Here is an 11,626-nt window from a genome sequence, read left to right on the forward strand (position 1 = left end):
CCGAAGGCCGCCAACGCAGAAAGGAATTCTAATAACTAATGTTTTATATATTTCCTGTCATTGCGGTTATATTTGTTTTCTTTATTTCTTTTGGCTCTTCTGTAAAATATGAACGTAAGGTAGTACAGATTATTAGTTAGAATGCAACCCTTTTGTTAATTTAAATATTGAATACAAGTTATTTTTGCACTATTTAATAAAAATAAATGGATAGAAACGATTTAGTGAAGTGTTAGTGGATATAAATTCATAATAAATGGGAAAAAACATGCATTTTAACTGGTTGAATTTTTGAACTTTAAATGTATGTATCTCAAAAACCACAAATCGGCGGCAACTATATATATATATTTTTTTTTCTTAATCTAGAGGAACTCCTCTATCCGTACATAGCCATGCTATTCAAAAATGTACTCTTTTTTTTTGTTATATGTAGAGAATTACAAATTATCTCCTTCTTATGTTAACAATAGTTCAGCCAATAAAATTCAATCAAAATATTTAGCAGCATTGGATTATATTCCATAAATAAGTTTTGTAATGTAGTAAAAAAGAGCTTTAAATATATATTAATCTATCAACTACACGCCGTGTGGTTAACTTTTTGAGGTTTTTGAATAGGTAGAAATAGTTTAAATTCCGGTGGAAGCTCTTCTTCGGAATAAAGTCGATCAGAGAAATACACCCGTCTTATTCTGCAGTTAGCATGTATTTGCACCCGTAAAGTTTCCACATAATTTGTTCCATACGCTCTCCTGGTAAAGTCAGACAAGTTAAACTGTATTTGGTTCCAACCTTCATCCAGACGCATTGGCATGGTACAAATAAAAGGTTTGACGCGGGTTGTAGACTGATAATTACTTGCTCGAAATCTACGACGTACATTTTTATCATCAAGAACCTAACAATGAAATGAATATATAATTAAAGCATTTTTAATTAATTAACTCACTTACTTGGACTTCAAAGGTAAAGTATTTCTTCAAATTTTTAATTATCATAACCAAATATGGAAGTTTAATGCCTAAAGTTTTTTTCGGATCAGCTGGACACGTTACAAATGTGGTGCTTACGTTTGTGCCGACGATTTCTAAGACTAAGCTTTGAATATCATTGTCAGTAATACGTTTAATATGACCATTTCGAACTTTTTTGTCCCATATCTGTAGAGGTTTACTTCCGATGCTATACAAAATCGAAAGAAATCCTGACTGAAAAGTATTTTTAAACATTTATTAAATTTTTTTCAGCAAATTTTACAAAAATTTAAACCTTTTATTAACCAAACACAAAAAAAGAAAAAACAGTCAGAATATTGCTAGAAATCTCCATAAAATTGATTCTTTAGGGGGCATCTCGACAGGATAAAATTTATGTCATACTAACTTTCAAATCTATTGCTATTGCCATTGCCAAGTGTGTACATGGGTATTTTTTATCTTAAGCTTAGTATCCATCTCTCGAGAAATGTAAAAACTTCATATAAAAAAAAGCTTAAGAAACGGTCAAGAAACTTTCCTGCGATAAATTTACTTGTGCTAGTATGCAGCTCTAAAGTAATCTAGTACTATATTTTAATACTTTTTTTCAATAAAATGCGAATATGGCAAACCTGGTTTTGCGAAGGAACATCTAATCAACAATTGTTTCTTGAACGAAATTCAAAGTAATTGTTAAATTCATCATAAATTAGTTAAATTCATTATTATAAATTAAATTTCATTTTAAAATCTTGTATAAAACTTCCCAATCATCAACAACATTCCTTAAATGAATGAATCCAATGAAAATATTTATGTTACTTCGCACATACATACATACATAATACGCACAATGTTTATTTTCTTTGTTTATTCTCTCTTGCTCTTCTAATGTGGATCATTCACAATGCGTAACCAGCTGTCAAAATGTCTTTAGATATAATGTATTTTTTGTCTAGAGCAATTAATTGAGAGCTGGCTACCAACCTTTAACATAGTCATTTACGAAAAGGTGTAGGGTAGGTGGGTTCGAGCTGATGTAGCGCATGCTTTGAGCCATTGTAGAAATATACAAGTTACAAAAGAATTATATGGCTGTCAACAGCTGAGATCACCTGATCTAAATAGTTGATTTTTCGGCACAGAGATTCAAACAAAAGGACTTAAAAATAATAAAGAGGTTGCAATATATGGGCGTTACCCATATTTTTTGGTACTAGGTTTCCACGGAGGCCTATTTTCACCCATATAATATGTACATTGATACAATGAATAAAATTTTAATCATAACTATTTAAATTTAATCTTTATGAATTTTAATAATCGAACATTAGTTCAGTAAACACTTTTCCATATATTTATATTTAATAAAACAGATAAGATAATAAATTGCTGAAGTGACAGTCCTTTGCTTTCAATATATGGCATACTAATTTCATACTATCCTTTTCCTTCTGCTTTGGCGGCAATACCAAATAGTATGCCATATTTTGAAAGCAAAGGACTGTCACTTTAGCAATTTAACAGCTCAGTTTTCATTTCTATGAACGTTTCGAAATAGGAATACATCCCACTTATACATATACCGACGGCAGTTTCATTTTGGTAAAGGTTGGTATCCAACTCTCAATTAATTGCTCAAGAAAAAAACTACATTATTTCTTTAAGTAACTCTGACAGCTATTTACGCATTGTGAAGGATCTACAACAGAAGGACAAGAGGGAATAAACAAAGTAAATAAAGATTGTGCGTATTATGTATGTATGTATGTGTGAAGTAACATAAATATTTTCATTGGATTCATTCATTTAAGGAATGTTGTTGATGATTGGTAAGTTTTATACAACATTTCAAAATGAAATATAATCCATAATAATGAATTTAACTAATTTATGATGAATTTAACAATTACTTTGAATTTCGTTCAAGAAACAATTGTTGATTCGAAGTTCCTTCGCAAAACCAGGTTTGCCATATTCGCATTTTATTGAAAAAAAGTATTAAAAAATAGTACTAGATTACTTTAGAGCTGCATACTAGCACAAGTGAATTTATCGCAGGAAAGTTTCTTGACCGTTTCTTAAGCTTTATTTTATATGAACTTTTTACATTTCTTGAGAGCTCGATACTAAACTTAATATTAAATTTATTCAAGCAAGTATTAAGACGGTTCTGTTAAGTTTTAAATGACATTTTCAACATAATTTAATACAATTACCGGGGACTGGTAGTTGGCACCACATAACTGAAAATTCATTAGTTTTTTATTTAGATCAATAGCAAGACCTTTGTACATCATTGTAATACAATTAAAAAATTTTATAGACCCTTCATTATTTTTTAATTAATTAAACAAAATAATTATAGGAGGTTAGCACCCCACCCCACTAATTTTTATTTGTAGACCGAAATAATATTAAGCAATGGAAAGCAAATCGTTTGAAGATAATAAATACCTTGGTTTCATTCTTTTATACGTAATTATTCATTAGATTTTAATTAATTTAAAAAAAGGTTTATGGTGAATGAGTTATTGAGGTTTATCAGGCTGGTTTTCGCTTTCGAGTTTTGATTAAAGATAATTAAAATTAATAACTATATAATAAGTGATTTGTTAACGGTCGAAATTTGGATTGACCATATTAACAAAGTTTGGCGACTTTATCACCAATTTTTCGACTAAATTTTCTTTTAGGCTACATCAACAATGGCCACCTCATGCTAAAGTAGCTGTAGAGGATGTCGTAGCAGTTATTAAAAAGCATATCGACCATTTTACAGAGAGAAGTAATTTTCCAATTTCTTCGCATATAATATGGAAAACCATGAGCAAGGAGTTGAAAATAAATGGACACCATATAATGTATATGTGAATCTCATTAACAATAGGAGAAGGGTACTAGCTATTGCCTGTGATGAATTGGGAATTCGTTTTCGTGAAGAGGTGAAAAATGTTTAACTTCACAAATCAATGTTCGAAGACTCAGTGACTGATCGCTTTAATGAGTCGTTTGAACTCCGTGAGTAAAGTGCGGATTTAGACGAATTCAAAGTGCTTGTCACTGCAGCTGAATGGATGAGCATACAAGGAGATGAAAAAGCTTATAATGATGGACGTACTTATACTACTCTCCGTTCAGGTGTCAGATATCGGTAAAAATATTACTCTTTAAACTATTAATGGCTTTTTCAAAATTCAATTATTTGTATGACAATATTAATGCCGAATAATGTTTTGATATTTTCATTTTCCAATCTAATGCAAATTTAAACTCACTTATGATCTATTAAATTATAAATGAAAAATTTTTTATTCCAATTTTTTCATTATTTTCAAAGGAAAATAAGATTCTTAAAAGTAAAATCATTACGAGAATGAGAAATAGGGCAACATTTAAATTGAACTTTGAGTGGAAACTCATCATTGGGGATTTTTCCTTAATATTAAAATCAATGTGTATAATATGAAATTTGCAAAAGCGAGTCCAATGCGTTACGTGCCAACAAAATTTAATTAAGATTCAGGAGACGATGCCAATTCTTGCCTTTTTCAATAATTAATAAGGCGATAATGAACATTTTCCCTTTTAATTAGCTACTATCAGAATAATAATAAAGAAATCTCCATCATTCATTGAAACAATTACATAATTGTGGAAAATAATTTGTATCGCATTATTAAATGAATGTAAAATAAAAAGTAAAAATTTCCATTGATTATTGGCACAAATATGAAGAATTTTTGTTTGTTCTAGGGCCAAGGGGCTCTGGCGCGGCGGATCTCCCAGTTCCCCATTAAAACAAATAGACCCGTCAGCTCACCCCGCTGAACCAAGGGTCGTAYGAACAAGATGAATACAAACCTAACACTAACTACAGGTGAATCGACAAGGCAACGTACAAGGCCAATGGCTACGGAATACGATAAATCAAAGGACAAGACAGGAGGCGCAGCTGTAGGCAGGGGAGGTCAGGGAGCTAAGCGAAAGTTCAGCTACCTTGATGCTCTCTCGCCAGCAGAGCGGGCGCTGTTCAAGGAGCATGCCAGGGAGGAGGATGACGACATGAGTTCTTGCAGCGGCGCTCGGCGTGGAGTAGCAACTATGTCCGCGGATGCAAACTAGAGCACCACCAAGAACCCCGCAACAGGCCCAGTCACTCAGACTCGGGYGAATCTCATCGGGCAGAGGCCGGTGGTGCACGCCGGAGAAGAAKKAGGCGCAGGAGGGGAGGGCAGAGATCTCTGCCAACTGCCGACAAACCAGGCGGGTGCGATGACTCTCGTAGGAAGGCCATGAGTGGTGCTTGCCTAAAGTGGTATCTGCGGTACCTCCAGGACGGGATGACCAACGAAGCGGCGGAATCCCTGGCCAAAAGGAGATATGTAGATACCRGGTCATCCTCCACAAAGGAGTGTGGCAGGACTACGTCCGACCGTGGCCAGATTAGTGCATCACTGATCGAAATGCGGGGTGACGAAGAAGCACTCACCTATGCACAGGCAGCAAAGACGAAGGGTGGTCAGCTCACACCACAGGAGCCCCCAGTTCCAAAAGGCTGAGGGACGGCGGCACGAGGGCGACCGGAGGCCAACCATCAACCCAGGCTCCGCCACGGGTGCAGGAGGGGCGGCGCAGGTATGCGGATGCTGTCAAAGGTATCCGTATGGCTGTACTGCCTCAAAACTATCCGGCGGAGTCGGAGCAACTCACGGTGCTCCAAAACCTCCTCCTGGAGGAAGTATTTAGAGGTGCGGAATACGCGTCGTCAGCAGCCAGGTAGAGGAAAAGGGTGACCTACGTGGATGGAGATTGTACCTGTACATTGATGATGTTTTACAGGTTTAGCATGGTGGTCAAGAGGCCGCACAAGCCTGCGCCCACGGGGAGCAAGGAAGCGGGGAAGGCTGCCATTCAGCCGAGCGGCAGCGGGCCCAAGCAGGATACAATGGTGGCAAGCAATGTGGTGGAGAGGATGCAGGTGGACGACGTGGCAAAACAATCGGGCGTGAGCGCAGAGCTGACTACGCTAGTTGCAACAGCTGACATCCCGGCTGCCCAGGAAACCGGGCTACCCTCCACCCAGGAACTCCTCGAGGGACTAGGCGACCAGGAGGACAGCAGTGCGTACGACGGAGGGGATGTGGACATGCCCCCTTCGAGCCAATACTATAATGGCCGTCGACGTGGAAGTTGCCCAAATGAACCTGCATCACGCGACGGGGGCCTCGGCAGTCATAGCGAGCAGGTTCACACCGGATAAGTTGGGCTTCCTGCTGATCCAAGAAACTTGGGTCTACAAAAGTGAGGCCAAAGGCCTCAAGACGGTACACAACAAGGAAATCTGGGACCTCTCTAGTGAGCGTCCAAGAGCATGCATAGTTGTCAGGAATAATATCGACTTTTTCTGTATTTCAGAGTTCCTGACGCAGGACTTGGTGGCGGTACAGGCCAGAGACTGGGAAGGCAGAGACTTCGTCCTGGCATCAGCCTACTTCCCAGGGGAGGCAGCTGTAGCACCCCCTGAAGTGGTTGTAAGGCTAGTGGAGTACTGCAAGAACCACAGGCTACCCCTCGTTATCGGATGCGACGCGAACGATCACCATGTTGAGCGGGGAAGCACGGACTGCAACACAAGGGGTGAGTCTCTATTAGAATATGCACTAGGTAGTAACTAAGCTATTGAAAATGTGGGTTTCGAACCCACCTTTATAACTATAAGCAGGAGGGAGGTGCTGGACATCGCCTCCAGCAACGAGCACGCAAATGGTTGGGTCTCAAGGTGGAGGGTCTCAACGGAGCCCTCCCTGTCGGACCACAGAATTGTAAGGTTCGCACTGAAGGTTGAGGTCAGGCAACTTCCCCCAAGATGCAACCCTCGAAGGACAAACTGGAGTTCCTTCAGGGTAATGCTGCAGGATGAACTAAATAGAGAGAGGCTGACCGATGATAGAGTTACGGGCCCGGGAATAGAAAGCAGAGTGCTGGCACTGAACGGATCTATCACTAACGCTTACAACGGTAGCTGCCCCCTAATAGTGCCCACAGATAGGCGCAACTGTCCCTGGTGGACAAAGGAGCTTGCAGACCTCAGGAAAAGAGAACGTAGCCTATTCAACAAGGCAAAAGGTACAGGGGTCTGGGAAGAATACAGGAGCTACCTAACCCTCTACAATAAGGAGATTAGGTCAGCRAAACAAACGAACTTTAGGAGTTTCTGTGAAAAGGTCTCCTCCACACCAGAAGCGGCACGGCTACATAAGGCTCTGGCTAGTGGGAAGACTGACACGGAACTAGCCATCAAAAGAAGTGACGGGACCTTTACGATCAGCGCGGAGGACAGGGCGACAGAGCTTTTGCGTGCTCACTTCCCGGAGACCACCCAGGTGGACCAATGTCTACCTGTGAGAGGACATAGGCCATCCCGCTTGGATTGGGCAACCGCTAGGCAGATAGTCACTGCGGACTCGATCAAGTGGGCAATGGCCTCGTTCGAAAAATTCATGTCTCCAGGGGTAGAAGGCATCTTCCCAGCGCTTTTGCAGCAGGGTGAACAGCCTCTGCTACCTCACCTTATTCGGCTGCTGAGGGAGAGCCTTGCAATGGCGTACATCCCTGACCCATGGAGAACGGCTGAGGTGATCTTCATACCCAAATTAGACTATTCCTTGGCCAAGTCCGACAGACCGATTAGTCTAACCTCCTTCCTACTGAAGACTATGGAATGGCGATGGGAAAAAAAATTGGCAGCACCGGTGCGCAGATGGATAGAGGCCGTGCTGCGCACCASGATTGCCGAGACCAGGGAGCGACAAGAGTCCGTAGTCATTTTCACAAGGCGCAGGTCCCTACCCGGCTTGAGTAACCTCACACTTGGGGGCAGAGAGATCGAGATGACTAGCAAGGTCAAATACCTGGGTCTTACGCTGGATTATACCCTGCGGTGGAAGCAGCATGTGAACCAAACGCTGGTCAAAGCTACAAAAGCGTTAATGGTGTGCAAACGGCTGGCGGGTAAATCCTGGGGCTGTAAGCCAAAGATCGTTAGGTGGTTGTACACCATGATTGTGCGACCGAATTTTCATACGGGGCGGTGTCCTGGGCCTCCGTAACGTCGCAGGCTTCGGTGGTTAACCGACTATCGAAGCTTCAGCGGCTAGCATGTGTTTACATGACGGGCGCTATGCGAACCTGTCCGACGGCAGCTCTCGAGGTCCTGCTGGAACTTACACCGCTCCATATACTGATAGGTCAAGTAGCCAAGCACTCACTTCTGCAGATAACAGCAGAGGGATGCGGCAAAGGCAAGATAATCTTGTCCCAGATGATGGAGAGGATAAGTGATGACATTTCTATTGCCCTCCTCCCAAGGGACGGGATTACGAAATCAACTCACTTCACGAAAAGGTTTAAGGTTACCCTCGGGAGCAAGAGTGTGTGGAACGACCCCACTCTTGAGCAAATGCTAAGGGATAGTACACCAAGCTCTCCATTCCGATGGGAAGCTTTCCAAGTATTTTTCAGGCTGAAGTCCTGGCTATAAGTCGGTGTACAGAGATAAACCTCCACCGCAACTATCGCAACGAGCGCATAGCTATACTCAGTGATAGTCAAGCGGCACTGATCTCCTCCTACGAGATCAAATCGCTTTTGGTGCAGGAGTGCAGAGAACGATTGAACAACCTCGCTGCAAAGAACCAGGTGCACCTAATCTGGGTGCCCGGCCACAGGGGCATAGCCGGCAACGAACTGGCTGACGAGCTGGCCAGCTCCGCAGCCTCCACCGGTATGGTCCACAATGTCATTTCAAATAAATTTTTGGTCATCTTCAGCACATATCAACAGCTTCATGCATATAATCAATATCGTAAAATAACGAAGGATTATCCTATAATATCTGWTGATGGGACTGGTAACATTGTTCGGAAAATAGAACGGCCAAATAAGACTTTGTCAGGACACATACTTTTGTATTCAATTATAATCCACTATGACGCGTAATTGTGTCTGTACATGATATGCTGACTGAATCTCATGACACAGGGATAATTTGGAAGTTTATTAAAGATTGGCAGGACAATGGAGCTTTGAAACCAAAGCAAGTAGTTCGTGACTCGTCCCGGGTATTAATGAACCGATTATGCTTAGGATTTAATTTTCAAACTGTGAAAACTTACAATAAAACTTGTTTTCTACTAGCCAGTGATCATGAAGAATTCAAACATCGTCCGGAAATTTTTACGTTTATACGATTAGATGTTGCTCATTTGATGAGCATGGTGCGTCGATGGATTTGTTTCCAGCAAATGAAGTTTTCCAAAGTTAGAAATTTTTTCATGCTCTGTTTTTCACTAATGATTGACAGTCAGTCTCTGTATGAGTTTGAGAATATTTTCCGTCTGACATGTATTGTTGCTGGGCATGAACACCAAGACACGAGGCTTAAAAATGGGATTTTTGTATTGGAAAGTCGGAAAAGATTAGAAAAAAAATCGCTGACCATGGCTATAACACTAAAGCTGACGATAAGCAGTGGCAGGGTGAAGAGACTTTGTATGATGAGAGTATTGAAGAAAAAAAATTTCAAGAGCAAAGCCGTGTGAAGACATGGATAACATAAATTTTAGAAGATTCCAAAAAATTGAAGGCTGCGAACCTAATTCTTTCTATTTAAATGATTTCCTAATTAGATTCATGCCCCTAGCAACAGAATTTTGTCTATGGAGTGCAGTGCCATTGCCATATATACGAGGTCGTGCTACTTCCAGTTATTCAGAAGGTCACTTTTCTAATATAAAAAACCATGTATTGAAAAATTTTTTTCTGGGTTAATTAGAGCAGATAAACTCGTTAAAATTCTTTTAGACGACGCCTTATCCAGTGCAATCCCGCGAAAACGAAAGCACTTGCCCGAGTCCTCTGGCAAAGAAAAAGGGAAGTCCAGAGGGTGAGACTTTAAATTTCAAAAGAGCCCCGTCACCTGAAGGTGATATCTCTGATGTTCCAGATGCTAATTATGATGAAGAATCACAAGATTCTGCCAATGATAATAACTCCGCAATGCCTGATTAATTAATCTCGAATATTAGCTTTCAATCTTCGACGACTGATCCATTGAAGGACTCGGATTTTGATACTGATGATACTAATCGATGCAAGTGGCATAGAAAATTGATTGCAAACGTGACGGGCGTCTACTCTCAACCTCAACCCGATATAGGAAGCCGCAATAATCTCGCTGGTCATTCCCATCCTGGCTGTTGCGTAATGGCAATTTTGTGAAAAAGCCTACTTTGATTAACACGAATCATTATTTCGCAATCAACACTTTTGGTTTCGATTCGATTATTCAAATTTTAAGCACGGCAGCTATGGATGACGAAAATTACAATCAGGAGATGATAAATTCAGAGAATCCAACTATGAAGTTTGTTTCTGATTTTGTAAAAAAAAAATGGACCATCTCAACGCATAGAAAATGACAGACTGAAATTACTAACAGAGTTATTTCCAAGTAAAGAGTGTATTGGCGTGATCAAAGCACTGAAACCTTATATCGTTGATTTGAAAGATTATTTGTCGTCAATTGTTAAAAAATGTTTCTAATCAAAACCTTCGGCATTATGTCACTATACGTGCCTCAATTGTGGTGAATACACAGTACCAGTACCATTTTTATATATTAACCATAAAAATTTCAGGGAGCCGAATTGATTTGAAGCTCTTAATTAACGAGCATAAACAGTACTCTTGTATTAATTCATCATGTGAAATGCAATGCAGTGTTAACACTGTATATTCAAATCAAGTGTTCGTGGAGTTGAATGTTCGTCCGGATTTGAGCTACAAATCTTGGAAACGTTGTCGACTGAAGGAGTTTCCCACGACATTGGAGTTAAACGCCACAATTTATCGATTGRCAGGTGTAATTCACTATGAATCMGAACATTTTACTGCATATTGTTTCAGAGGAATGGTTCGTTGGGAGCTACACGATGATCAACAACCAAAAATTAAATTTTGTCATCCTACAACACGAGTAACACCAGAAGCAGCAATTTATGTTCAGCTGAATGAGGAAACGTATAGTACAGGACCCATCAAAGCTGATTCATTACAGAAAGAATTCCATTATGTTAACCCAGTTGAGGACCATGACACAAATTCTCGCGACAACTGGAGGAATAAAGAAAAATCTTCACTGTATTGTACCGCTACTAAAACCTTTTATACATATGTTTTTAAAGAAAAAAAAAATCTGATGATCGTAAGTAAAGCCACAAGACGGTGATCCCCAAAGTGCAATTGCAATTAAGGGGGATGTGATATATGGAAAAATTCTTGGCTTGATTCAATAATACACGTCCTATGGTATGCAGCTGAATGTAATACCAATTATTTGATATTAATGATATATGCCACCACCGAAAATGACACATTAAAATTAATTGCTCAGCTAGTTGATAAAGAAAATCTGCAATCAACAAATGAGCACCGAGTTCTTGTCTCACCTTCTTTCGTTGAAACACAAATTTATCATAGCCCCAGCATCGATTCAGAAATATCGACAATTGATTCAACTACTAGTGGGACATCTGCTAAAGTTTGAAAAGCATGTTTTGACAGTGAACCCAGTGAACAGAAGC

General features: G+C 39.9%; 2 protein-coding genes across 2 annotated transcripts; one reads left to right on the forward strand and one right to left on the reverse strand.

The window, feature by feature from the left end:
* Positions 1-498: 498 nt before the first annotated feature.
* Positions 499-1,314, reverse strand: LOC108977790 (cilia- and flagella-associated protein 20). Its single transcript, XM_018947701.1, has 2 exons — positions 957-1,314; positions 499-901 (listed from the first exon to the last, which is right to left on the reverse strand). Exons 1-2 carry the CDS (start codon positions 1,230-1,232, stop codon positions 578-580), a joined length of 600 nt encoding a protein of 199 aa, XP_018803246.1. The 5' UTR covers positions 1,233-1,314; the 3' UTR covers positions 499-577.
* A 4,156-nt stretch (positions 1,315-5,470) lies between these two features.
* LOC108977791 lies at positions 5,471-10,890 on the forward strand. The gene is made up of 4 exons (XM_018947702.1): positions 5,471-5,759; positions 5,823-6,338; positions 6,399-6,620; positions 9,846-10,890. The coding sequence occupies exons 1-2, from the start codon at positions 5,647-5,649 to the stop codon at positions 6,241-6,243; spliced, it is 534 nt and encodes a 177-aa protein (XP_018803247.1). The 5' UTR covers positions 5,471-5,646; the 3' UTR covers positions 6,244-6,338; positions 6,399-6,620; positions 9,846-10,890.
* The last annotated feature ends 736 nt before the right edge of the window (positions 10,891-11,626 follow it).

Source organism: Bactrocera latifrons, unplaced genomic scaffold (assembly GCF_001853355.1).
Source record: "Bactrocera latifrons isolate USDA-ARS-PBARC rearing strain unplaced genomic scaffold, ASM185335v1 scaffold_955, whole genome shotgun sequence".
Taxonomy (NCBI): Eukaryota; Metazoa; Arthropoda; class Insecta; order Diptera; family Tephritidae; genus Bactrocera; species Bactrocera latifrons.